Source organism: Puma concolor, chromosome F2 (genome assembly GCF_028749965.1).
Source record: "Puma concolor isolate L17-30 chromosome F2, mPumCon1.1.hap2, whole genome shotgun sequence".
NCBI lineage: Eukaryota > Metazoa > Chordata > Mammalia > Carnivora > Felidae > Puma > Puma concolor.
The window spans coordinates 38,545,593-38,571,328 of record NC_141684.1 but is presented as its reverse complement, the minus strand read 5'-3'; the positions used below and the strand labels follow the sequence as shown (position 1 = coordinate 38,571,328).

Below are 25,736 nucleotides of genomic sequence, written 5' to 3'. Positions count from 1 at the left end.
TCCCTAATACACTGAATTTTAATTGTCTTATATTTTTGTGTTGCTCATGCCTGGTACCATCTCTTTAAAAGTTTTACTGGCATGTTATTTAGCTTTAACTACCTCTTTTCAAATTTTATTTTGTTCATTGCAATTTCAGGCCATGACTGGGATAAAATTTTCACATTGGAAAACAGTCATATGAAAAACAGGGAGACGGAAACACTGCTGGAAACTAAGATCATAGAAATGAAAATACTGTGTATGCCTAAAAGAGAATCTATACCATTTCCCTAAATAGCAAGAAAATGTCCTGATTTCAGGTATTCCAGGCAAGAAACTAGATCACATGACTTCCTTGGAGTCTAATTTACTGTTGTTGTTTTTTTAATGTTTATTTTTGAGAGAGCAAGAGTGTGAGCAGGGGAGAGGCAGAGAGAGAGAGAGGGAGACCCAGATTCTGAAGCAGGTCAGAATCTGTGCTGTCAGCACAGAGCCTGACATGGGGCTTGAACTCATGAACCATGAGATTATGACCTGAACCTGAAACTGGACGCTTAACTGACTGAGCCACCCAGGCACTCCCAATTTATGTTTTTTGATTGAGGGATAATTGACATAACAGTGTAATATTAGGTGTACTGCATAATGATTCGATTTTTTTTTTTTTTTTTTTTTTTTTTGAGAGAGCAAGTGAACAGGGGAGGGGCGGGGGTGGGGTGGGAGGAGAGAGAATCTTAAGCAGGCTATGCACCCAGCATAGAGCCTGACATGGGGCTTGATCTCACTGCTGTGAGATCATGACTTGAATGAAAATCAAGAGTCAGATACTTAACTGAGCCACCCAGGTGCCATTGATATTTTTATATATTCCAAAAAGACCAATTACCCCAATAAGTGTAGTTAACATTTGTCACCCTATACATAGTTGACAGTTTTTTTTTGTTTGTAATGAGAACTTAAGATTTACTTTTTCAGCAACTTTCAGATATACAGTTCAGTATCATTAAAGTCACCATGCTGTACATTACAGCCCCATGACTTATTTATTACATAACTGAAAGTTTGTACCTTTTGGCCCCTTTCACCTATGTTGCCTCCCCTCCACTCTATCACTCTATGCCTCTGGCAATCCCCAGTGTATCTATAAAAAAAAAAAATTATCTGTTAAAAACCTTTTTTTTTTTTTTTTAATTGTCAACCTATTTTTGAATCCAAAGTATGTCTCTCTTTTTAAGTTATTTTTGTAGAGCAAGCACGTATGATTTGGGGGGGGGGGGGGAGGAAGAGAGAGAGAATCTTCAGCAAGCTTCACGCCAGGGACAAAGCCTGAACTGGGGCTTGATCCCACAACTCTGGGATCATGACCTGAGCCAAAATCTGGAGTTAGATTCTCAACCAAGTGAGCCACCCAGGTGCTCCTAAAGTATATCTCTTGAAGAGAACATGTAGTTGGATCATTTTAAAAATCCAGTCTGACAGTCTTTGCGTTTGTTAGAGTGTTTAATATTGCCACATTTAATGTTTTTAATCACATGGTTGGATTCCCACTTACCATTTTGCTATTTTCAATGTGTCTTGTGTCTTTTTTGTTTTTCTCATATTCTTCACTATTTTAAGTGTTTGAGAGAGAGAGTGAGAGCACAAGCAGGTGAAGGACAGAGAGAGAGCCTCCCAAGCAGGCTCTGTGCTGTCAGTGCAGAGCCTGATATGGGGCTCAATCTCACAAACCATGAGATCATGACCTGAGCTGAAATTGAGAGTTGGACACTTGTCTGAATGAGCCACCCAGGAGCCCTCTTTACTACTTTAAGTAGATATTTTTTAGTGTTTCATTTTAATTCCTTTAATTTTCCATTATTTTTTGTTCCTAGTAGTTGCTCAAAGGATTTCAATATGCATCCATTTTTTAACAGTCTACTTGAAATTAATGCTAAATTTGTTATATTAAAACACAAATTTTTTCCATTATAGCTCCATTTCTTCCCTCTTCTTTGTATTGTTGTCTTATGAATTGCATCTTTGTGTTATTCTAATTTCAATAGTACAATTTTATAATTATGTTTTAGGGAATGGCCTGTTACATCAGGAGAAAACTAGACTTATACTGTCCTTTAATAATTATCTATGTAAAATAACATTCATTGATGCTTTTTGTGTGGATTTGAATTATCATTTGGTGTTCCTCCTTTTCAGTCTGATGAAATTCTAGTATTTTGTTAGCAATGAATTAGCAGAGTCTTTGTTTATTTGGTATTCCTTTATTTTGCCTACACTTTTGAAGAATACTTTTGCTGGATATAGAATTCTTGGTTGACAGGTTTTTGTTTTTGTTTTTTGTTTTTTGCTTTTTTAAATTTCCTCCGACTACCATCTTGCCATTATTGTTTGTAATGAGAAGTTAGCTATTTTTTGTCTCTTATTTCAAGATTTTCTTTTTGTGTCTGGCTGTCAACATTTTCACTGTGGTGTGTCTGGGTGTGGATTTTCTGTTTTTTTGTTTTTGTTTTGTTTTTTATTGCCTATTGTGAGTTTTTTTTTAGTGAATTTTTGATTTAATTTATTGTACTTTTCAATTCCTTAATTTCCACTTGGTTCTTCTTGGTCATTTCTGTCTCATTGATATTTTCTATTTGATGAACCATTGTCTTATGTTCCTTGAATTATTTAAATATGGTTTCCTCTTTTTTTTTTTTAACATTTATAATAGATGTTTTGAAGTTTTTGTGAACTAAGTCCTTTAGTTGACTACCTTCAGAGACGGCTTCTATTTACTTTGTATACTTTTCATGTTTCATAGTTTTTTGTTGAAAACTGAGCATTTTAGATAACAAGTTGTAGCAACTCTGAATTCTGATTTCCTCTATCTCTTGTGTTGTTGGTTTATTTCTTCAGTGACTTGCCTGAACTACATTTGTGGTGTTGCCCCTGTAATGTGTGGCCTGTAAGGTTGATATTTTTCCTCTCCCCATTCCCCAATTCTTTGTGTTTTCAACTCTGGCTTTCTAGGGATTACCCTGGGTCACTATAACTTAGTCATCAGCTAGTGATTGGCTAGAGGCTTTTTAAACCATTGAACCAGTAAGTCTTTCACTCTTTGTCATGGGACATATGCATAGACTGGATAATGTTCTCAATTTAGGGAGTTTATAAGTCTGACCTATCTATCTATATATCAATATATGGATATATATATATATATATATATATATATCCATATATGGACATATATATATACACATCGATATATGGACATATATATACACACATTGACATATGGACGTATATATACACACATCGACATATGGACGTGTATATATAGATATATATAGGTGTGTGTGTGTGTATATATATATATCCATATCTATATATTTTTAACTTACTGGATTTACACAGCCTCTTGGTCAACCATGAGTGAGTAGCTTGTTAGTTCCCTTTCCTCTGAGTAAGCACAATGGGGCAAATGCAGGTAGCTTTCCAGACTATCAGGGATATGTGAAATCATAGCTAGGCCATCTTTGGCTATTTTGTTCTCATGATCTCTATCTTAATTTTCTGGCAAGTCTGCTGTTTTGTTGCTTGTACCAACAAATATTGTGACCTGAGGCTAGACTTAACTATTGCCCTTGATTTTCCGTTATTTTTAACAACTTTGTCCAGTTTTGTCATTGCTTTTTGGAAAGAGGATTTGCCAGCTTCTTAACTCTGAATTCTTGAAGTCCTGTCCTGTATTCATTTTTATTTTGTAGTAAAAAGCATATAACAAAAAATTTACCATCTTAACCATTTTTAAGTATTACAGTGTTAATTAACTATATGCACATTGTTGAACAGATCTCTATAACTTTTTCATCTTTCAAAACTTAAAACTCTATAACCATTTAACAACAATTTACATATTCCTCCCCATACCCTTGCAGCCTCTGGCAATCATGATTTTACTTTCTAAGATTTTGACTGCTTTAGATACTTTATATAAATAGAAACCTACAATGTTTGTCTTTTTGTGACTGGCTTATTTCAGTTAGCATAATGTCTTCAACATGTTCATGTTGTAGCACAAGACAGAATTTCCTCTTTTAAAGATAATATTTGATTCTATATACCACATTTTCATTATCCATTTATCTTTCAGTGGATATTTAGACTGCTTGCACCTTTTGACTATTGTGAATAATGCTGCAGTGAACATGGTTGTGCAAATATCTTTTTGAGATCCTGCTTTCAGTTCTTTTTGGTATATACTCAGAACTGATTTTTGATGGAAGCTCTATTTTTAATTTTTTGAGGAACTTTCATAATGTTTTCTTTAGTGGCTGCATCACTTTACATTTCCTCCAATAGGGCATAAAAGTTCCAATTTGTCCACATACTTGTTAGCCCTTGTTACGTTTTGTTTTTTGATAGTGGTTATTCTAATAGGTGTGAGATGGTAGGTCATTGTGGTTTTGATTTACATTTTCCTGATTAGTGATATTGAGCATCTTTTCATATGTTGTACTAGTTGGCCGTTTGTATTGTATTCTATGTCTATTCAGTCATTTGCCCATTTAAAAAAAATATTTATTTTGAAAGAGAGTGAGAAGAGGAGGGGCAGAGAGAGAGGGAGAGAGAATCCCAAGCAGGCTCCGTGCCATGAGCATAGAGCCTGAAGTGAGGCTCAATTCCACAAACTGTGAGATCATGACCTGAGCTGAGATCAAGTATCAGCTTGACTGACTGACCCACCCAGGTACCCCAGTCATTTAGCCATTAGAAAAATTTTTTTTAAGTTTTTATTTTTTAAATATTTATTTCTGAGAGAGAGGCAGAGAGAGGCGGACAGAAGATCCAAAGCAGGGTCCGCGCTGACATCAGAGAGCCCAATGCGGGGCTCCAGCTCACAAACTGCAAGATCATGTCCTCAGCCCAAGACAGATGCTCAACTGACTGAGCCACCCAGGCACCCCTACCCATTTTTAGATTGATTACTTTTTGTTGTTTCAGCTACTAACCCTTCATTAGATAACGTGGTTTGCAAATAGTTTCTCCCATTCAATATGTTGCTTTTTCACTCTCTTGAATGTTTTCTTTGCTGCCTGAAGGTTTTTAAGATTTGTCTATATTTGCTTTTGTTGTTTGTTAAATTTAAAGTATATCTGTTTTCTTTTAGAATATTTTGTGATAGCCCACCTAGAATTAGGTTTTTGAGAACAATTCAACCCCCTTCTTAAATTCTTTGTTACTAATAAACTTTGTGCAGTCATAGATGTTCTGGTTTTAGGAATGTTTTTCACAATGTATTTCTTAATGGTTATAAGTGAATAAAATATTTTAAAGTTGTACTATATATCTTGAAGTAAAAGGAATGAAAATTGTTTATATAGTTACATTAAGGATGGTCTGGGGCGCCTGGGTGGCTCAGTCGGTTAAGCGTCCGACTTCAACTCAGGTCACAATCTCGCGGTCTGTGAGTTCGAGCCCCGCGTCGGGCTCTGGGCTGATTGCTCAGAGCCTGGAGCCTGCTTCAGATTCTGTGTCTCCCTCTCTCTCTGCCCCTCCCCCATTCATGCTCTGTTTCTCTCTGTCTCAAAAATAAATGTTAAAAAAAAAAAAAGATGGTCTGTTATAACAATATTTGTGTTTTGTCTTCTATAAGACATAAATGTATTCTCATTTATTTATCACAACTCTGAGGAAATGGAAATGATTTTGCTTATGGTCAGATGATTAATAAATGTTTGACTTCAACTGGATTTCCAACATGGGTGATATGGTTTAAAATTCCATGTTCAAATATAGAATGCTGCCTCTTGTGTTAGTGTTTAGATAGTAGTTAAGTTGATTAGTAGCATTCTGATGATACTGACTTCTTGATTCCTGTGCTTTTTAAATTTCTTCCTGAGAAAACCCAATTTGTACCCATAAACTGCAACTTTGGTAGCCATTTCACAAATGTATCATTGTTATACCCATGAGAAAGTGGTAGAGATGGCAATATCATGGGCTCATTGTCCAAGTAGGTGCATAGCGAATGGAGAGTATTAAGTGCTCATAATGGAAGTATAGATGCAGTATATAGTTGTAGTGAAGAGCAAGGACATCATATTTTCCAGTTTTGAGTCCTGATTTTCCAGAATGTGTCATTTTGGGCAGTTATTTGACCTTTAAATGCCTCAGATTGTTTATCTGTAAAATTGGTAGAATAATAGTATTTACCTTTTACGGCTCTTTTAAGGATTAAATAATTGTATGCAGGTAAAGTGCTTGGTATATAGTAAGTGCTTGGTAAACATTGTTTTGTTACAGACACTGATCAAAATATATGTGCCAGTTGATTTTTACTTGAAACTACTGCATCTTTCAAATTAATGTAATAATGGCAAATACTTAAATTGTGACACACCACTAGAATAATGTGGAAATGGATTTTTAGTATTGTGCTCTTGCAAGAAAAAATACTTATGAGGACATACATGAGGCTCACACATTTGTTGTTACCTTTTTTATAATAATTGCTCTTTGAGGAAGATAATATTCTAAGCACTTTATGTAAGTTCATTTCATCCTCAGTGATACTGTTGTCTAAATTTTACAGATAAAGAAACTGTGACACAGATACATTAAACAAGTTGCCCAGTGGTTTGCCATACTGCTTAGGTTTAACTGTATTGCTAACTATGTTGCTAAACTAAGTAGGTGGGCAATTGTTGGATGAATGAATAACGTATATCTTAACTTTCACAAATAGAATTAAAATAACGGGAAAATGTGATTGAATTATAATCTACAATTTATTTTTTTCCTTTGTTGATTTGTAACAAAAATTTTATCAGTGAAACAAATTACTGATATATAGTGATTATGGTGACATTTATGTTTTCATTTGTAACCTTTTTTCTTTTTTTTTTTTTTTTTTTTTTAAATTTTTTTTTTCAACGTTTATTTATTTTTTTGGGACAGAGAGAGACAGAGCATGAACGGGGGAGGGGCAGAGAGAGAGGGAGACACAGAATCGGAAACAGGCTCCAGGCTCCGAGCCATCAGCCCAGAGCCTGACACGGGGCTCGAACTCACGGACCACGAGATCGTGACCTGGCTGAAGTCGGACGCTCAACCGACTGCGCCACCCAGGCGCCCCTGTAACCTTTTTTCTAATAATGAAACCAGTCAGAAAACATTTAAATTTTATGACCCGATAGTATCTAGGTACAATCTTTAATTGGATAAAGCTCAATACTTCTTTTTATTTTTCAAGGTTAGTCAATTGTATTTTAGGTCACTCTCCTATTTCTAACTCGGCTCCCTCCATACCCTTTTAACTTGCCTTACGATCCTGTTTTGTTTAAAACACATTTTAAATACATATTTTTTAGATGGAGATTTTAAACAGTATGCCATTCAGTTATCTCAATGCTGTCTGTTAAGACTATTATAGCCACTACCATGTATGAAACTTTATTATGTACCATGTATTGTATATTATATCCATTCAACAGAAAAAGAAATGGAGACCTAGGCAGGTTAAGCAGCTTATTAAAAGTAACTTGTACAATACATTTTTGTGTTGTATCTTTAACTATAGTTTAACAAACTATTTGGTACTTTTTGTTGAATAATATTTCTGAAAATGTTTTTGTTTTAGAAACCTCATTTCTCTTTTCAGAAAGTAATTTGGATATTAGAATGAAAAAATTAAGCACTTACTAACCTTTAATATTTTGTTTTAAGGAATTGAAATTACCATTCACTTTTTTAAGTGGACATATTCATGAGTTGAGGATCCATGTACCATGGACAAAGCTTGGTTCAGAACCAGTGGTAATTACCATCAATACAATGGAATGCATTTTGAAACTTAAAGATGGAATACAGGTAAGAAGTTATTGAATCTAGTTGTTTATGTTAACCAATTTTAATAGGTATTGGTGTTTGATATGTCTTTATCTAAAGCTTACATATACTTAACTGTTTCTCACATGCTTATTAAAGTAACATATTGTAAAGTCACAAGTAACTATGAAAGGTTGTCTTAAATTTGGATAAACATTCTAATGGATATTTTCATACTAATTTTACTTAATGTAATCATAACTATCATAGGGATCATGTAGATGGCTTATTATCTGTATCGACTAAAAGTGGGACTTCATTGTGTCCAATTTTTAGGTGAAGGTTTTTGAATTTTTGCTAAAGACCTGTGTAATTTTTTTGTTTACGTGACATTTCTAAATGAGATTAAAATTTCTCATTTTTTGAGATGAAAATATTTTGAATTTACCTTCATGTCAAAATTTTTAAGTTTTTAGTTTAATTCCAGTTGGTTAATGTACAGTGTTACGTTAGTTTCAGGTGTACAATATAGTGTTTAACACTTACATACCACACCATGTGCTCATCCCAAGTGCACTCCTTAATCCCCATCACCTATTTCACCCCTCTCCACTCCCACCTCCCCTCTGGTAACTGTTCTCTATATTTTAAAATCTTTTTCTTGGTTTGCCTCTCTGTCTCTCTCTCTGTCTCTCTCTCTCTGTCTCTCTCTCTCTCTCTCTCTGTCTCTCTCTCTCTCTCTCTCTGTCTCTCTCTCTCTCTCTCTGTCTCTCTCTCTCTCTCTCTGTCTCTCTCTCTCTCTCTCCCCCTTTGCTGGTTTGAATGGATAAAGAAGCTGTGGTGTATATATACTATGGAATCTTAGCCATAAGAAAGAATGAAATCTTGCCATTTGCAATGATATGGATAGAACTAAAGAGTATTATGCTAAACAAAATAAGTCAAAGAAAGGCAAATATCATATGATTTCACTCATACGTGGAATTTAAGAAACCTGTCAAATTTCTTTGAAGTTTTGGCATCAGAAACTGATTCTTTGTTTTCTTTTTTGTTTTTCTGACTTACCTTTTCTTTGACCCATCTTACATTTATTTTTAATAGTTTTTTCTTTCTTGTAAAAGTGTAATACTTTTACAGTTTCTAGCAAAAATTAATCTGGAAAGCTAATAAGTCTGATAGCAACATATTATAAATTTTTTCATTTTCATCTTACATAAAAGTAGTGTCTTTTATTTTTATTACTTTTTCCTTAGCTCATATTTTACTTTCAGGTTTAAAAAATGCTTTTTAGGGGTGCCTGGGTGGCTCAGTTGGTTAAGCGTCTGACTTTGGCTCAGGTCATGATCTCACAGTTCATGAGTTCGAGCACTGCATCGGGCTCTGTGCTGACAGCTCAGAGCCTGGAGCCTGCTTCAGATTCTGTGTCTCCTCTCTCTCTGCCTCTCCCTATCTCGCACGCACATGCGCATGCTCTCTCTCCCAAAAATAAATGTTAAAAAAAAAAAAAATAAAAATGTTTTCTAGAACCAAATGAGTTGATGAGTATTATTAAATTGTTACACTTAAATTACTAATTTATTAAACATTAAGGCAATCTTAGTGTATCCTAAATATAACTCCGGTATCTGTGAAATTAAGGTTATTTATGATGTTAAAATCATTTCCTATTTTAAGAAGATACTTTGAGTTTCATATCAACCCACTAGGCTCATCTGTTTTTCCTTGTATGAAATCTTTGATTCCAAATCTTTTATTATCCAATTTAACTGATACAGTTTCTGGAAGTAAGTAGACCAATGTTATAGTCCCATGAGAATTTATTTGTAAACTTAAAATACATGGGAGATTGATTTAGAAATCTGTGAGATAGTTATATTACAGCAAAAGTTTTATTTTACATTTATATTTGGTAATTCTCAAATGGTTCTTAATCATCATCTGTTCCTGGAATTTACATTTTTTTTTTTTTTTAAAGTCTGGACTTGGTTATACCACCCATGGAGTGCTCCATATTAAGAGAAAAAGAAAATCCAGACACTAACTATTTTTTTCAATGGGAAGGTGGAAGTTTCAAGGCCAGATGTCCCATAAGAAACACATTTTAAAAGAGGCAAATTACAACTAATTATAGAGACTGCAGAAAAGATTTGTAACACATGACTTAGTGTAACCTAGAACTAATATTTGATATTGGACCATGCAGATGGCTACTGCAGGAATGATCAGATTTCCTGCTTGCATGGTATTTGAGACTTGAATTTTGTGGTGTGTACAGCAAAAGGTCAAGTGTCATGAATGTAAACTGCTCTCAAAATAAGTATTTTTTGCAGATGTTTAAAATTTTGAGGTAGAAAGGATTTTTGAAAATTATAGTTGACATTTGGACAAATTATTCAGTAGTGTACATCCCCAGAGAGTAATACTTAGGTTAGTGATTGGAATTAATTTTTCAGGAAGACAGTATACATGAAACATATTTTTAAACACTTTATTTTCCTGTTTTAAGTTTTGTCTAGTGTAGTAGGAAATTAAGTTAAAAATTACACGTGTACTAGTAAGACTGAATGAGCCCATATTAAATTATTTCAAGTTATTACATTGTAGAATCAAAATGAAGAAAATACTTTGTAAATACAATTAGTGTGTGATGGTTGGTTAAATGAAGGGATTGTTTAGAGTTCTAGATATGAATCTGTTAAAAATACTATTGATACTTGAGAATGTAATAAAATACAACTTAAAAGTTAGAAATCTGAGGTCTAATTCTGAAAAGGTCATTATAAAAATATAATATTGCTAAATGCCTTGATAAGAAGGCACGTCTAGTTTGTAAAGTTCAATTTAATTCTACCAACATTTGTTGATTTCCTATCCATCAGTGCCTTGAAAAGCATTGCCAAGATATCTGTATAATCTTCTAAGGAGACTTAGAAACAGAGATTGATTATGATTGAGGGTGACTCTAGTGATAATAGTTACAATATACTGCCTTAACATGTGTCTGTAAGTAGTTTTATAGAGATTTTTTTTTCATTGACAAGGTGACCCAAGTTGTTGTGTTAGGTAAAATAAAGGCCACCTTTATGTCCACACTGAATTATTTTTGACAGATAGATATTTCACTGAGAATATTTAACTTTACTCTGAGAGACATCTGTCATCATACCCACCTTTTAGATTCTTCAGATTTTGTTACTTGGGAACTGTTGTTTTTGTTTTGGACCTTACAGAAATTTATTCATGACATATCGTCAGTGGTCCAGGACTGATTTATTTGTTTAACTAGCTCACTCTAGTGTAATCCTAGAAATACCTGTGGATCCAGCATTAACTAAATGCTCCTATCCTTTTGCATATTCTTGCTTTTTAGCCTCTGTGGGTCTCATCTGTAAAATAGGGCAAAACTTGCTACATAGTTCTTATTCTAGTGTATATGCTTTCTTTGCTCATTGTATTAGTAAGTCTTATAAAAAAGGCTTCTTCAGCTTGAAGAGAGTAGTAGTAAATTTGTTTTTAAAGAACTTATTTATTCTGATCTTTCGATCACCTAGAAAGTAAGAAAAGAAAAACTTAAAATCTTTTGACCTGATAAATGTAACCATCTTCAAGTCTGTTTACAGAATACTTCTCATAAAAAAAAACTTAAAATCTTTTTATCTAAACCAAAACTTTAAAATATTAGTAAAAACTAGTGAAAAGGAACAAAGCTTTTTGTTTATGTGCTTTTTTTTTTTTTTTTCCCAACGTTTATTTATTTTTGGGACAGAGAGAGACAGAGCATGAACGGGGGAAGGGCAGAGAGAGAGGGAGACACAGAATCGGAAACAGGCTCCAGGCTCTGAGCCATCAGCCCAGAGCCCGACGCGGGGCTCGAACTCACGGACCGCGAGATCGTGACCTGGCTGAAGTCGGACGCTTAACCGACTGCGCCACCCAGGCGCCCCTGTTTATGTGCTTTTTAAAAAAAAAATTTATTTTTTAATTTACATCCAAGTTAGTTTATAGTGCAACAATGATTTCAGGAGTAGATTCCTTAATAACCCCTTACCCATTTAGCCCATCCCCCCTCTCAAATGCCTCCACTAACCTTCTGTTTGTTCTCTATATTTAAAGAGTTTCTTATGTTTTGTTCCCCTCCCTGTTTTTACATTTTTGCTTTCCTTCCTTTATGGTCATCTGTTTTGTGTCGTAAAGTCCTCATATGAATGAAGTCATATGATATTTGTCTTTCTCTGGCTGACTAGTTTCACTGAGCATAATAGCCTGTAGTTCCATCCACATAGTTGCGAATGGCAAGATTTCATTCTGTTTGATTGCTGAGTGATATTCCATTGTATGTATATATACCATATCTTTATCCATTCATCCATCAATGGACATTTGGACTCCTCCCATAATTTGGCTATTGTCAATAGTGCTGCTGTAAACATGAGAATGCTTAAGGTCTACTTTTAGCAAATTTCAAGTATATAATATAGTATCATTAACTATCGTCACCAAGCCATACATTAGAATCTCAGATCGTGTTCAGCTTGTAAGTGGGAGTTTGTACCCTTTGACTAATATTGCCCATTTCACCTTGGACCTGTCAAATGTTATTCTACTGTTTCTATGAGTTTGACGTGTTTTTATTTTTTTATTTTTTTTTAGATTACACTAAGTGGAATCATAGTGATTCTACACCGTATTTGTTTTTGTTTGGCTTATTTCACTTTGCACAATGCCTTCCAGTTTCATCTATGTTGTTGCAAATGGCAGGATTTCTGTATCTTTACAGCCGAATAATATTTCCCTGTGTGCGCGCGCATGTGTGCGCGCACGCGCTCCCTCCTGTCCGTTTCCCCACTCACCCATTGATGGACACTTAGGTTATTTCCATATCTAGGCTATTGTGAGTAATGCTGCAGTGAACATGAGAGTACAGGTATCTATTTGAAATAGTGATATGTTTTCTTTTGATATATACCCAGAAGTAGGATTGCTGGATAATATGTTAGTTCTATTTTTTTTCTCCTACATTCTTTTTTTTTCTTTTTCTTTTAACTTGTTTTTTATTTTTTTAAATTTACATCCAAATTAGCATACAGTGCAACAATGATTTCAGGAGTAGATTCCGTAGTGCCCCTTACCCGTTTAGCCCATCCCCCTTCCCCCAACCCCTCCAGTAACCCTCAGTTTGTTCTCCATATTTATGACTCTCTTGTGTTCTGTCCCTCCCTGTTTTTATGTTATTTTTGTTTCCCTTCCCTTATGTTCATCTGTTTTGTCTCTTAAAGTCCTCATATGAGTGAAGTCATATGACTTTTGTCTTTCTCTGACTAATTTCACTTAGCATAATACCCTCTAGTTCCATCCACGTAGTTGCAAATGGCAAGATTTCATTCTGTTTGATTGCTGAGTAATACTCCATTGTATACATATACCACATCTTTATCCATTCATCCATCGATGGACATTTGGGCTTTTTCCATACTTTGGCTATTGTTGATAGTGCTGCTATAAACATGGGAGTGCATGTATCCCTTCAAAACAGCACACCTGTATCCCGTGGATAAACGCCTAGTAGTGCAGTTGCTGGGTCGTAGGGTAGTTCTGTTTTTAGTTTTTTGAGGAACCTCCATACCGTTTTCCAGAGTGGCTGCACCAGCTTGCATTCCCACTAGCAGTGCAAAAGAGATCCTCTTTCTCTGCATCCTCGCCAACATCTGTTCTTGCCTGAATTGTTAATATTAGCCATTCTGACAGGTGTAAGGTGGTATTTCATTGTGGTTTTGATTTGTATTTCCCTGATGATGAGTGATGTTGAGCATTTTTTCGTGGGTCAGTTGGCCATCTGGATGTCTTCTTTGGAGAAGTGTCTATTCATGTCTTCTGCCCATTTCTTCACTGGATTATTTGTTTTTTGAGTGTTAAGTTTGGTAGTTCTATTTTTAAATTTTTGAGGAATGTCTGTACTGTTTTCCGTAATGATAATACCAATTTACATTACTACCAACATTGTACAAAGGGTCCCTTTTTTCAGTATTCATTATCTCATGTCTATTTGATAATAGCCATCCTAAGAGGTTTGAGATGATACCTTATTGTGGTTTTGATCTGCATTTTTCTGATGGCTACTAATGTTCGGTGTGTTTTCAGGTACCTGTTGGACTTGTGTAACTTAAAAAAGATTTTTTTTTAATGTTTTTATTTTATTTTTGAGAGAGAGACACACAGTGAGAGCGGGGGAGGGGCAGAGAGAGATGGAGACAGAATCTGAAGCAGGCTCCAGGTTCTGAGCTGTCAGCACAGAGCCCAATGTGGGGCTTGAACTCACAGATTGCGAGATCATGACCTGAGCCAAAGTTGGGTGCTCAACCGACTGAGCCACCCAGGCACCCAAACTTTTTTTTAATTTTTTTTTTTTTATGTTTCTTTATTTTTGGGAGATACTTATTGCGAGCAGGGGAGGGGCAGAGAGAGAGGGAGACAGAGGATTCGAAGCCAACTCCAGGCTCTGTGTTGACGGCTTAGCACAGAGCCTGATGCAGGGCTCAAACCCATGAACTGTAAGATCATGACTTGAGCTGAAGTCAGATGCTTAACTGACTTAGCCACCCATGTGCCCTGGGCTTGTGTGACTTATTTAGAAAAAAGTTTATTCTGTTCCTTTTCTCATTTTTAATTGGAGTGTTTTTTGATAGTTTAGAAGTTGATTTTTCATAATTTTGATACTAACCCCTTATCAGATATATGGCTTGCTAATATATATTCTCCCATATCACAGGTTGGCTTTTCATTTTGTTTATGGTTTCCTTGGCTGTACAGAAGCTTTTTAATATGATGTAGTCCCACTTGTGTGTATGTGTGTGTGGTTTTTTTTTTTTTTTTTTTTTTTGCTTTTGTTGCCTGTACATTTGATCTTGTCTCCAAAAAATAATTGCTGTGACCAATTTCAAGGAACCTTTTCCCTTATGTTTTCTTCTAGTATTTGTGAAGTTTCAAGTCTTCCACTTGAGGCTTTAATCCATTTTGAGTTAATTTGTGTAACTGGTATAAGATAGGAGTCTATTTTCTTCTTTCTTTTTTTGTACATGAATATCCAAATTTCCCAGCATGATTTGTTGAAGAGACTATCCTTTCTCCATTGTGTGCTCTTGGTGCCCTTGTTAATGATTAGTTGACCCTATATGTATGGGTTTATTTCTGGGCTATCAATTCTGTTTCATTGATCTATGTGTCTTTTTAAAATTTTTTTTTAATGTTTTATTTATTTTTGAGAGAGAGACAGAGCATGAGTGGAGGAGGAGCAGAGAGGGAGGGAGACACAAACTGAAGCAGGCTTCATGTTCTGAACTGTCAGCACAGAGCCTGACATGGGGATCGAACTTAGGAACAGTGAGATCATGACCTGCGTCCAAGCTGGATACTTAACCTACTGAGCCACCCAGGTGCCCCTATGTGTCTGTTTTTATTGTTAGTACCTCCTGTTTTGATTACTATATAGTTTGTAACATATTTGAAATCAGGAAATGTGATTCCTTCAGCTTTGTTCTTTTTTCTCACGATTATTTTGGCTATTTGAGATCTTTTTGTGGTTCTATATGAATTTGTTTTTCCTATTTATGTGAGAAAATGCCATTGAAGTTTTGATAGGGATAGCATTGAATCTGTAGATCACTTTAGGTATTTTTTTTTTTTTTTGATGCTATTATAAATGGGAATGCTCTTTAAATTTCCCTGATAGTTCATTAATAGCTTATAGAAACACAACTGATTTTTGTGTAGTATTTACTTTGTATCTTGTAACTTTACTGAATTTACTAGTCCTACTAGTTTTTTTTGTAGGAGTGTTTAGAATTTCCTATATGTAAGACACTGTCATCTGCAAACTGATAATTTTACTGCTCCCTTTCCAGTTGGATGCCTTTTATTTCTTCTTATTTCCAAGTTGTTCTGGCTAATACTTCCAGAATTATGTTGAGTGGTGGAGTGTGGGCATCTGTCTTATTCCTGTTCTTATAGGAAAATGTTTCAGCTTGTCACCACTGAGTATGATATTAGCTGTCATGTTGTCATATATGGCCTTTATTATGTTGAAGTACATTCCTTCTATATTTAATTTGTTGAGAGTTTTTTTTTTTATCATGAAAGGATGTTGATTATGGCCAGATGCTTTTTCTGCACCTCATGAGATGGTATGATTTTTATCCTTCATTTGTTAATTTGATGTATTATATTTATTAGTTTGTGTATATTGAACCATCGTGGCATCCCAGGGATAAATCCCACTTGATCATGCTCTATGAGTTTTGTAATGTGCTGTTTAATTCAGTTTGCTAATATTTTGTTGAGAATTTTTTTTTAACATTTATTCATTTTATGAGAGAGAGAGAGAGACTGAGCACGGGTGGGGGAAGGGCAGAGAAAGAGAGGGAGGCAAAGAATCCGAAGCAGGCTCCAGGCTCTCAGCTGCCAGCACAGAGCCCAATGTGGGACTTGAACCCATGAACTGTGATATCATGACATGAACCGAAGTTGGATGCTTAACTGACTAAGCCACCCGGGCGCCCCTCTTGTTGAGAAGTTTTACATCTTTATTCATCAGGGATACTTGCCATACTTTTTTTTTACAGTGTTCTTGTCTAGGTTTGGTATTACAGTAATGCTGGACTCCTAAAATGAGTTTGGAAGTATTCCATCCTGTTCAAATTTTTTGAAGGGTTAGAGAAGGATTGGCATTAATTCTTCTGTATATATTTGGTATAATTCACCCGTGTAGTATTTTTTTGGGGCTTTGTTTTGTTTCTTTAAAGTTTTTATTTTTTATTTTGATTATGACGGGTGCACTTATTAATCCCCATCAACTCTTTAATCCATTTTCCTGTCCACTCCCCTCTGGTAACCATCAGTTCTCTTCAGTTAAGAGTCTATTTCTTGGTTTGTCCTTCCCTTTTTGTTCCCCTTTTCTTGTTTGTTTTCCTTCTTAAATTCCACATGAGTGAAATCATATGGTATTTGTCTTTCTCTGACCTCTTTCACGTAGCTATTATATTCTCTAGCTCCACCCATATTGTTGTAAGTGGCAAGATTTCATTCTTATTTATAGCTGAATAATATTCCATTGCATATGTATATCCCACATCTTCTTTATTCATCTGTTGATGGACACTTAGGTTGTTTCCATAATTTGGTTATTATAGATAACACTGCTATAAATATTGAGGTGCATATCCCTTTTAATTCGTGTTTTTGTATTCTTTAAGTACCTAGTACTGCAATTGCTAGATCATGGGGTAGTTCTATTTTTAACTTTTTGAGGAACCTCCATACTGTTGTCCAGAGTGGCTACACCAGTTTGCATTCCTACCAACAGTGCAAGAGGATTCCTCTTTCTCCACATCCTTACCAACACCTGTTGTTTGTTGTGCTGTTGATTTTAGCCATTCTGACAGGTGTAAAGGGTGATATCTTATTGTATTTTGATTTGCATTTCCCTGATGATGAGTGATATTGAGCATTTTTTTCATGTGTCTTTTGGCCATCTGGATGTCTTTTTTGGAAAACTGTCTATGTCTTCTATTTTTAAACTGGATTGTTATTTTTTGGGGTGTTGAGTTTGATAAGTTCTTTATAGATTTTATATACTGACCCTTTATCAGATTTGTCATTCGCAAATATCTCCTCATACTGAAGGTTGCCTTTTAGTTTTGTTGATTGTTCTCTTCACTGTGCAGGACTTTTATGGTTTCCTGTATCACATTTAGGTCTTTATTCATTTTGAGTTTATTTCTGTCTATTTGAAAAGAGAATGGTTCAGTTTTATTCTTTTTCATGTAGCTGTCCAGTTTTACCAACACCATTTGTTAAAGAGACTGTCTTTTTTTCCATTGGATATTCTTTCCTGCTTTGTTGAAGATTGACTATATGACTTCATTGCTGGATTTTCTGTTCCATTCATCTGTTTGTCTGTTTTTATGCCAGTGCCATACTGTCTTGATCACCACAGCTTTGTAATATAAATTGAAGTCTGGAATTGTGATGCCTCCAGGTTTGCTTTTCTTTTTCAAGATTGCTTTGGCTATTTGGGATCTTGTGTGGTTCCGTACAAATTTTAGGATTGTTTGTTCTAGCACTGTGAAAAATGCTGTTGGTATGTTGATAGGGATTGCATTAAATTTGTAGATGACTTGGTTAGTATAGACAACTTAACAATATTTATTCTTCCAGTCCATGAGCATTGAACAGCTTTCTATTTCTTTGTGTCAACTTCAGTTTCGTTCTTCATTGTTTCATAGTTTCCAGAGTACAGGTCTTTTACCTCTTTGGGTAGGTATATATCTAGGTATTATATTATTTTTGGTGCAATTGTAAATGAGATTGTTTTTATAATTTGTCTTTCTGCTGCTTCATTATTGGCATATATAAATGCAGCTAATGTATGTTGATTTTTATATCCCGTGACTTTACGGAGTTTGTGTATTCTAACATTTTTTGTGGTGGAGTTTTTTGAGTTTTCTGTAAGAATATCATGTCATCTGCAAATAGAGTTTTACTTCTTCTTACTGATTTGGATGCTCTTTATTTTTGTTGTTTGATTGTTTTAGCTAGGACTTCTAGTACTGTGTAGATTAAAAGTGGTGAGTATCGCCATCCTTGTCTTGTTCCTGGATCTTAAGGAAGGCTTCTCAGTTTTTCCCCATTGTGGATGATTGTTAGCTGTGGGTTTTTCATATATGACCTTTATTATGTTAAGGTATGTTCCCTCTTAACCTACTTTATTGATGGTTTTTATCATGAAAGGTGGCAGTACATTGTCATATGCTTTTTCTGCTTCTATTGAAAGGATCATATGGTTTTTACCCTGTTATTGATATGACATATCACGTTGATTTGCAAATTTTGAACCACCTTTACAACCTATGAATAAATCCCATTTGATTGTGTTTTTTTTTTTTTTTTCTTTTTTGGTTAATGATTTTTGCAGTGTATTGTTGGATTTGTTTTGCTAGTATTTTGTTGAGGATTTTTGTATCTATGTTCATCAGAGATATTAGCGTGTAGTTTTTTATTTATTTTTTTGTGGTGTTTATATGGTTTTGGTATCAGGGTAATGTTGGTCTTATAGAATGAATTTGGAAGTTTTCCTTCCTATTTCTATTTTTCGGAAAAGTTTGAGAATCGGTATTAACTCCTTTTAAAATGTTTGATGGAATTCTTTTGTGAAGCCATTTAGTCCTGGACTTTTGTTTATTGGGAGTTTTTTTGCTTACTGATTCTATTTCTTTGCTGGTTATCTGTTCAAATTTTCTATTCCTGTATCAGTTTTTGTAGTTTACATGTTTCAAGGAATTTATTCATTTATTGAGGTTGTCCAATTTGTTGGCATATAATTTTTCATAATCTCTTATAATTGTATTTCTGTGGTTTTGATTGTTATTTCTCCTGTCTCATTTGTGATGTTATTTATTTGGGTCCTTTCTTTTTTCTTTTGATAAGTTGGGCTAATTATTCAAAGAACCAGTTCCTAGTTTCATTGATCTGTTCTTCCGTTTATTTTGTTTTGTTTTGTTTCTGTATCATTTATTTCTGCTCTCATCTTATATCCCTTCTTCTGTTGTCTTTAGGCTTCGTTTGTATAGGGTTAAGTTTTCTAGCTCTGTTAGGTGTAAGGTTAGGTTGAGATTTTTTTGCTTCTTGAGGTAGGCCTGTATTTGCTTTTGCTGCATCCGAACTTTTGAGGCATTGTGTTTTCATTTGTTTCCATGTACTTTTTAATTCTTTTATTTCCTGGTTGACCCATTCATTGTTTTGTAGCATGTTATTTAACCTCCATGTATTTGTGGTTTTTCCAAATTTTTCCTTGTGGTTGACTTTTAGTTTCATAGTGTTGTGGTCAGAAAAGATGCATGGTATGACTTCTATCTATTTAAATTTGTTGAGGCTTGTTTTGTGGCCTAATATGTGATCTTTTCTGGAGAATGTTACATGTGCACTTGAAAAGAGTGCATATTTTGCTGTATTAGGATGGAATGTTCTCAATCTGTTTGTTAAATCCGTCTGGTCCAGTTGTCATTCAAAGTCATTCAGTGTTGTTTCCTTGTTGAGTTTTATTTAGATGACTTGTCCATTGATGTAAGTGGGGGTATTAAAGTTCCCTACTATTAGTTTCTTTATTATTGTTTTATATACTTGAACTTTATTGATTAGTTCCTTTGTTACTGTTTTATATATATTTATGTACTTGTATGCTTCGATAATAGGGGCTTAAGTATTTATAATTGTTAGATCTTCTTGTATTGTGCCTTTTGTTATTATATAATGTCTCTTTTGTCTTTTGTTACGGTTTTATTTTAAAGTCTATTTAGTGTGTTATAAGTATTGCCACTCCGGCTTTTTTTGGACATGCATTTGCATCATAAATATTTCCCCATCTTCTCACTTGAATCTGCAGGAGCATTTACGTCTGAAATGAGTCCCTTGTAGGCACCGTATGGATAGATGAGTCTTGGTTTCTTTCTATCCATTCTGTCACCCTGGGTCTTTTGGAATGTTTGGTCCATTTACAGTTAAAGTAATTATTGATATCTATTTATTGCTATTTTACTACTTGTTTTGTGGCTGTTTCTGAAGATTTTTTTCTCTGATCCTTTATTTCATGGCTTGCTGGTTATTATTTTCTTAGTACTGTATTTGGCTTTTTTCCTTTTTATTCCCTGCATATTTATTAGTTCTTGATTGGTGGTTGTCATTAGGTTTATCTGTAACATATTCTGCATATAGCAGTCTATATTAAGTTAATAGGTGTTGAAGTTTGAACCCATTTTTTACTCCTCTCCTCGTCATGTTTTATGTATATGCTGTCATATTTTACATCCTTTTATTTAGTGAGTTTCTGGACTGCTATTTTACAGAAATATTCATTTTTATTGCTTTTGTGTTTTCTGCCTTCATACTGTCATTTTTGGCCTTTCCACTCCAGAGTTCCCCATTAATATTTCTTGTAGGGCTGGTTTAGTTGTCATGAACTCCTTTAGTTTTTGTTTGAGAAACTCTTCCTTCTATTCTAAATCATAGCCTTTCTATATAGAGTATTCTTGACTGCAGGTTTTTCCCATTCAGTATTTTGAATATAACTTGCCATTCTTTTCTGCCATAGAAAGTTTTTGCTGAAATATCCACAGATAGTGTTTTGGGGTTTCCTTTGTATGTAACTGTCTTCTTTGGTCTTGCTGCTTTCTTGTTTTAATAAGTATTGTTGTTATTTTAGAGTTTTTTTTTTTTTTACGTTTATTTATTTTGAGAGAGAGACAGTGCGAGTAAAGGAGGGGTGGAGAGAAAGGGAGGAGAACTCCAAGCAGGCTCTGCCCTGTCAGCATGGAGTCCCGTGTAGGGCTCGAACCCACAAAACCATGAGATCATGACCTGAGCTGAAACCAAAGTAGGACGCTTAACCACCTGAGCCACCCAGGTGCTCCTAGAGTTTCTGTTTTTATTTAAGTAAGCTGTAGACTCAGCGTGGGGCTTGAACTCAGGACAACCCCAAGATCAAGACTTGTATGCTTTACCAGATGAGCTAACCACATGCCCCTTGTCTTGGTCCTTTTAATATTTCTTTATTATATTTTGCCATCTTAATTACAATACATCTTGGTTTGGATCTGCTTTTGTTGATTTTGTTGAGTGTTCTCTGTGCCTCTTTGATCTGGACCTCTTTTGCTTCCCTAAATTAGGGAAGAATTCTGGTATTATTTCATCAAATAAACTCTCTGTCCTCTTTGGTCTCTCTTCTTCTGGCTCTCCTGTGATATGAATATTATTGTTTGGTGGAGTCACTTGAGGTTCCTAAGTCTATTCTCATTTTATGTAATTACTTTTTCTCTCTTATTCACTTTGATCACTATTATTACTTTTCTTCTGTGTCATTCATTCATTCCTTTGCTTCTTCCAGCCCATTCATTACATCAGGTGTTTCTCATTTGGCTTACTGTACCCTTTATCTTTGTTATGTTATTCCTTATATCTGTGTTAATGGTCTCACTAATGTCCTCTACTCTTTTCTTAACTCCCATGAGTATTCTTATGATCATTGCTTTAAATACTTTTATTTAGCTGTGTTACTTTTCTCTGTTTTGCTTTGACCAGAGGCTGTGGCCTTCTTTTGTTATTTCAGTTGGGATGAATTTCTCTGGTTTCTCATTTTGTCTCAGTCTCTGTGCCTTTTTCTGTGTGTTAGGAAAGGCAGTTATATCTCCTGTTCTTTTGGTAAAGCCTTATTAAAAAGAGATTTTGTAGTGCCCAGTTGCATAGTATTCCCTGTTCCCCAGGGCATGGTGCTTCCCGGAATGTCTCCAATGTGTGGTTCATGTGCTCTGCTGTTTAGTCCTGGCTGCTTTATCTTTCAGGCCAGTCATCTTCAGAGGCTCTCTCTTTGCCTTTTGTGGGCAGTGTTTGGTCCCTGGCCGGCATATGATGCGTTTTAACGAGGTGTGCTGTGGTCTGCCTCTGAAATGAGACTTGTTGCCTCTGCTGCTGGAACTGAAGACTTGCAGCATTCCTGAGTCAGGAGACAGTGTTGGCAGGGGTTTGGGCTGGTCTTTTGGGGAAGGGGGCCCTCCACTCTGACGAAAGTGTAACTGGGAAGGGTGGTTGCACAGAAGTGTTGTGGGTGGGGCTTTGTGTAAGGGTTAAGTATTGAATGTGGGCGCTGAGCTGGTTTCTGCAGGTGGTTCTGTGCTCAAGCTGAGTGGCAGGGGAGAGAAATGGTGCCTGCCAGCCTCTGTATTCCTGGTGGGATCTCCTTGAATGTTGCCTCTCTGGGACAATGTCCAAGATGAGCAACTAATCTTCACACTGGGTGCCCCAGGCACTCTTGAGATCTGATGTTTCCATGCTGTTTGTCTGTAGGCTGTTTGCCCTGCCTGTTTTTCCAAGAGCAGCCTCAGTGTCCTCTGAGCTATCCCAGAGCCAAGCACACTGACCTTTAAAATTCTAGGCTTTAAGCCCTGCTTGTTGCCTGAACCCAAAGAAATTTGGGCCCTCTTGCTTTCTAAGTTAATTGCTGTGGAGATTGATTTTCCTCCTGTGCTCCCCTGTGTGCTTGTTTGTCTCTTACCCTTCTCCATAACTGGGGCTCATTTCCTACTACAGCAGTGGCTATCATCCATTTCTTTCCCAAACTCTGTATCTGTATTTCCTACCTTCTTCAGTGTGGCCTCTTTTCTACTTTTAGTTGTGGAATTTGTTCTGCCAGTCTTCAGATTGATTTCTGGGGTATTTAGGATGATTTGGAAGGCAGCTATGCTCACCACTATACTACCAACGCACACTTGGATGATTTGATAGTTATTTAGTTGTATTTGTGGGATGAGGTGAGCCTTGGGTCCTCCTCCTCTGCTGCCATTTTCCCCTCTGAATTTTGGGACATTTTAGATTATTGATAGACATCCTAACTAGTTGTGAGTCTATTCAGATTTTCTTTATGATTTATGTTTCTAGGTTATGTTTTTAGAAATTTATTCACTCCTTCTAGGTTATGCAATTTGTTGGTGTATGATTGTTCATAGTAGTCTCTTATGATCCTTTAGATTTCTGTGGTATCAGTTATAAAGTGTCCTCTTTAATTTTGGATTCTTTTTATTGGTCTTTTCTAGCTAAAGGCTTGTCAATTCTTTTTAAGAAGCCAATTTATTTTGTTGCTCTTTTTCTCTTGTCTTCCTAGTTTTTATTTTACTTATTTTTGCTCTGATCATTGTTATTTCTTTCCTTCTGCTGTCTTTGGGCTTAGTTTGTTCTTTTTCTGGTTCCTTGAAGTATAACATTGGGTTGTTTATTTGCGATCTTTGTTTTTTCTGAAGTAGCTACTTATTTGTGTAAACTACCCACTTAGAATTGCTATAGCTGCATTCATAATTTTTTGTTGTGCTTGCATTTTTGGTTGTATCTTGTTTTTATTTCATGTTCGAAGTCTTGTTTTGACACATTGTTTCAGAAGCATGCTTGTGTAATTTTCACATATTTGTGAATTTTGCAACTTTCCTCCTGTTCTTGATTTCTGATTTCATTGTGGTTGGAAAAGATACTTAGTATGATTTCGGTCTTCATTTCAGTCTTCCTAAATTTGTTAATACTTGTTTTGTGACCTAACAACGTATTCTATCCTGGATGCGCACAGAAGAATGTGTATTGTGTTGTTGGATAAAATGTTCTGTATATGTTTGTAAGTTCCATTTGGTGTATAGTTCATGTTCAGTATTTCCTTATTGATTTTTTTGTCTTTGGGTCCATTGTTGAAAGTGGGGTATTGAAGTCTCCTACTAGTATTGTGTTGCTGTATAATTCTGCCTACAGATGTGGTAATATTTGATACATTTAGGTGTTTTAATATTGGGTACATATATATTTACAGTGATTATGTCCTCTTGATGAATTGACCCTGTTATCAGTGTCTTTTGTTACAGTTTTTGAGTTAAAGTTTACTTTGTCTAATTATAATTATACCTACCCCTGCTATGTTTTTGTTTCCACTTGCACCGAATGTCTTTTTCCATCCCTTAATTTTGAGCCTCTGTGTGTCCTTAAAGCTGAAGTGAGTCTGTTCTAGGCAGCATATAGTTGGGCTTTTTTTTCTCTCCCTCTTTAAGTAGGTTTCATGCCTAGTGTGGTGCTAATGCAGGGCTTGAACTCAGTGACCCTGAGATCAAGACCTGAGCTGAGATCAAGAATCAAGACACTTAACTGACTGAGCCACCCAGTCCCCCCCTCCCCTTTTTTTCATCCATTTAGTCACTCCATTTCTTTTGAGTGGAGAATTTACTCACTTTATCTTTAAAGTAATTATTGAGAAGTATGGACTTATTGCCATCTTATTGTTTCCTGATTGTTTTGCATTTCCTTTGTCTATTTCTCTCTTCCTTTGAGTTTTGATTATTTTCTATAGTGGCATGCTTTGATGCCTTTCTCTTTATTTTTGTGTATATGATAATATGTTTTTGTTTTATGTGATCATGAACTTACATAAAACTGTTATAATCTACTTTTTTAAATGTTTGTTTGTTTGTTTGTTTATTTATTTATTTATTTATTTATTTATTTATTTATTTATTTATTTATTTATTTTTGGGAGAGTGTGAGCAGGGGAGGGGCAGAGAGAGAGGGGGACAGAGATCCAAAGCAGTCTCTGCACTAATAGCAGCAAGCCCAATTCAGGGCTGAAACTCAGAAGCCATGAGATCATGACCTGAACCGAAGTTGGATGCTCAAGTGACTGAGCCACTCCGGCACCTCTGTTATAATCTATTTTAAGCTGATAAAGGCTTAACTTATATCATATACAAAAATGTTACCGTTTCATCACTACCCTCCCATATTTTGTTTTTGATGTCACAATTGACATTGTTTATATAGTGTATCTATTAACAAATTGCTCTAGCTATATTGTTAAGATTGTGTCTTTTAACCTTCATAGTAAAGTGATTTGTACACACTACTGTTATAGTATTAGAGTATTCTGAGTTGATGTAGTTTACCAGTGAGCTTTTTACTTGAATAGGTTTTCATGTTCTCTATTTAACCTCTTTTCCTTTCCTCTTGAAGAATTCCTTTTTAACTAATGCAGATTTAGTGATGAAGTCCCTAACCTACTCCTCCCCCCCCCTGCCCCCCCTGTTTTTTTCTTTGGTCTAGGAAACTCTTGACCATTTCTGAAGAATAGCTTTGCCTGGTTGCCAAACAAGATATATTCAGTGCTTTGAATATATATTATCCCACTCTCTCTTGGTTGAGAAATCCACTGATAGCCTTATGTTTTTTTTTATATATGAAATTAATTTCTTTTCTCTTGCTGCTTTCAAAATTTTCTCTTTGTTGTTAATTTTTGACTGTTCTATTGTAATAGGCTTTGGTTGAAGTCCTGTTCAGGTTGAATCTGTATGGAGACCTATGAGCTTCATGTTCCTGGAAGTCCA

At 35.3% G+C, this 25,736-nt stretch overlaps 1 protein-coding gene across 7 annotated transcripts in view; it reads left to right on the top strand.

Moving 5' to 3' along the window:
- VPS13B (vacuolar protein sorting 13 homolog B) overlaps nucleotides 1–25,736 on the top strand; it is an 822,593-nt gene that overhangs the window by 18,298 nt on the left and 778,559 nt on the right. For 6 of the 7 annotated variants that reach the window (XM_086696043.1, XM_086696044.1, XM_086696041.1 and 3 more), the window contains exon 3: nucleotides 7,690–7,833. The exons of the other annotated variant lie outside the window; for it this stretch is intronic. In XM_086696043.1, the coding sequence (XP_086552169.1) occupies nucleotides 7,690–7,833 (144 nt within the window). The remainder of the gene's footprint in view (nucleotides 1–7,689; nucleotides 7,834–25,736) is intronic. 7 annotated transcript variants of the gene reach the window in all.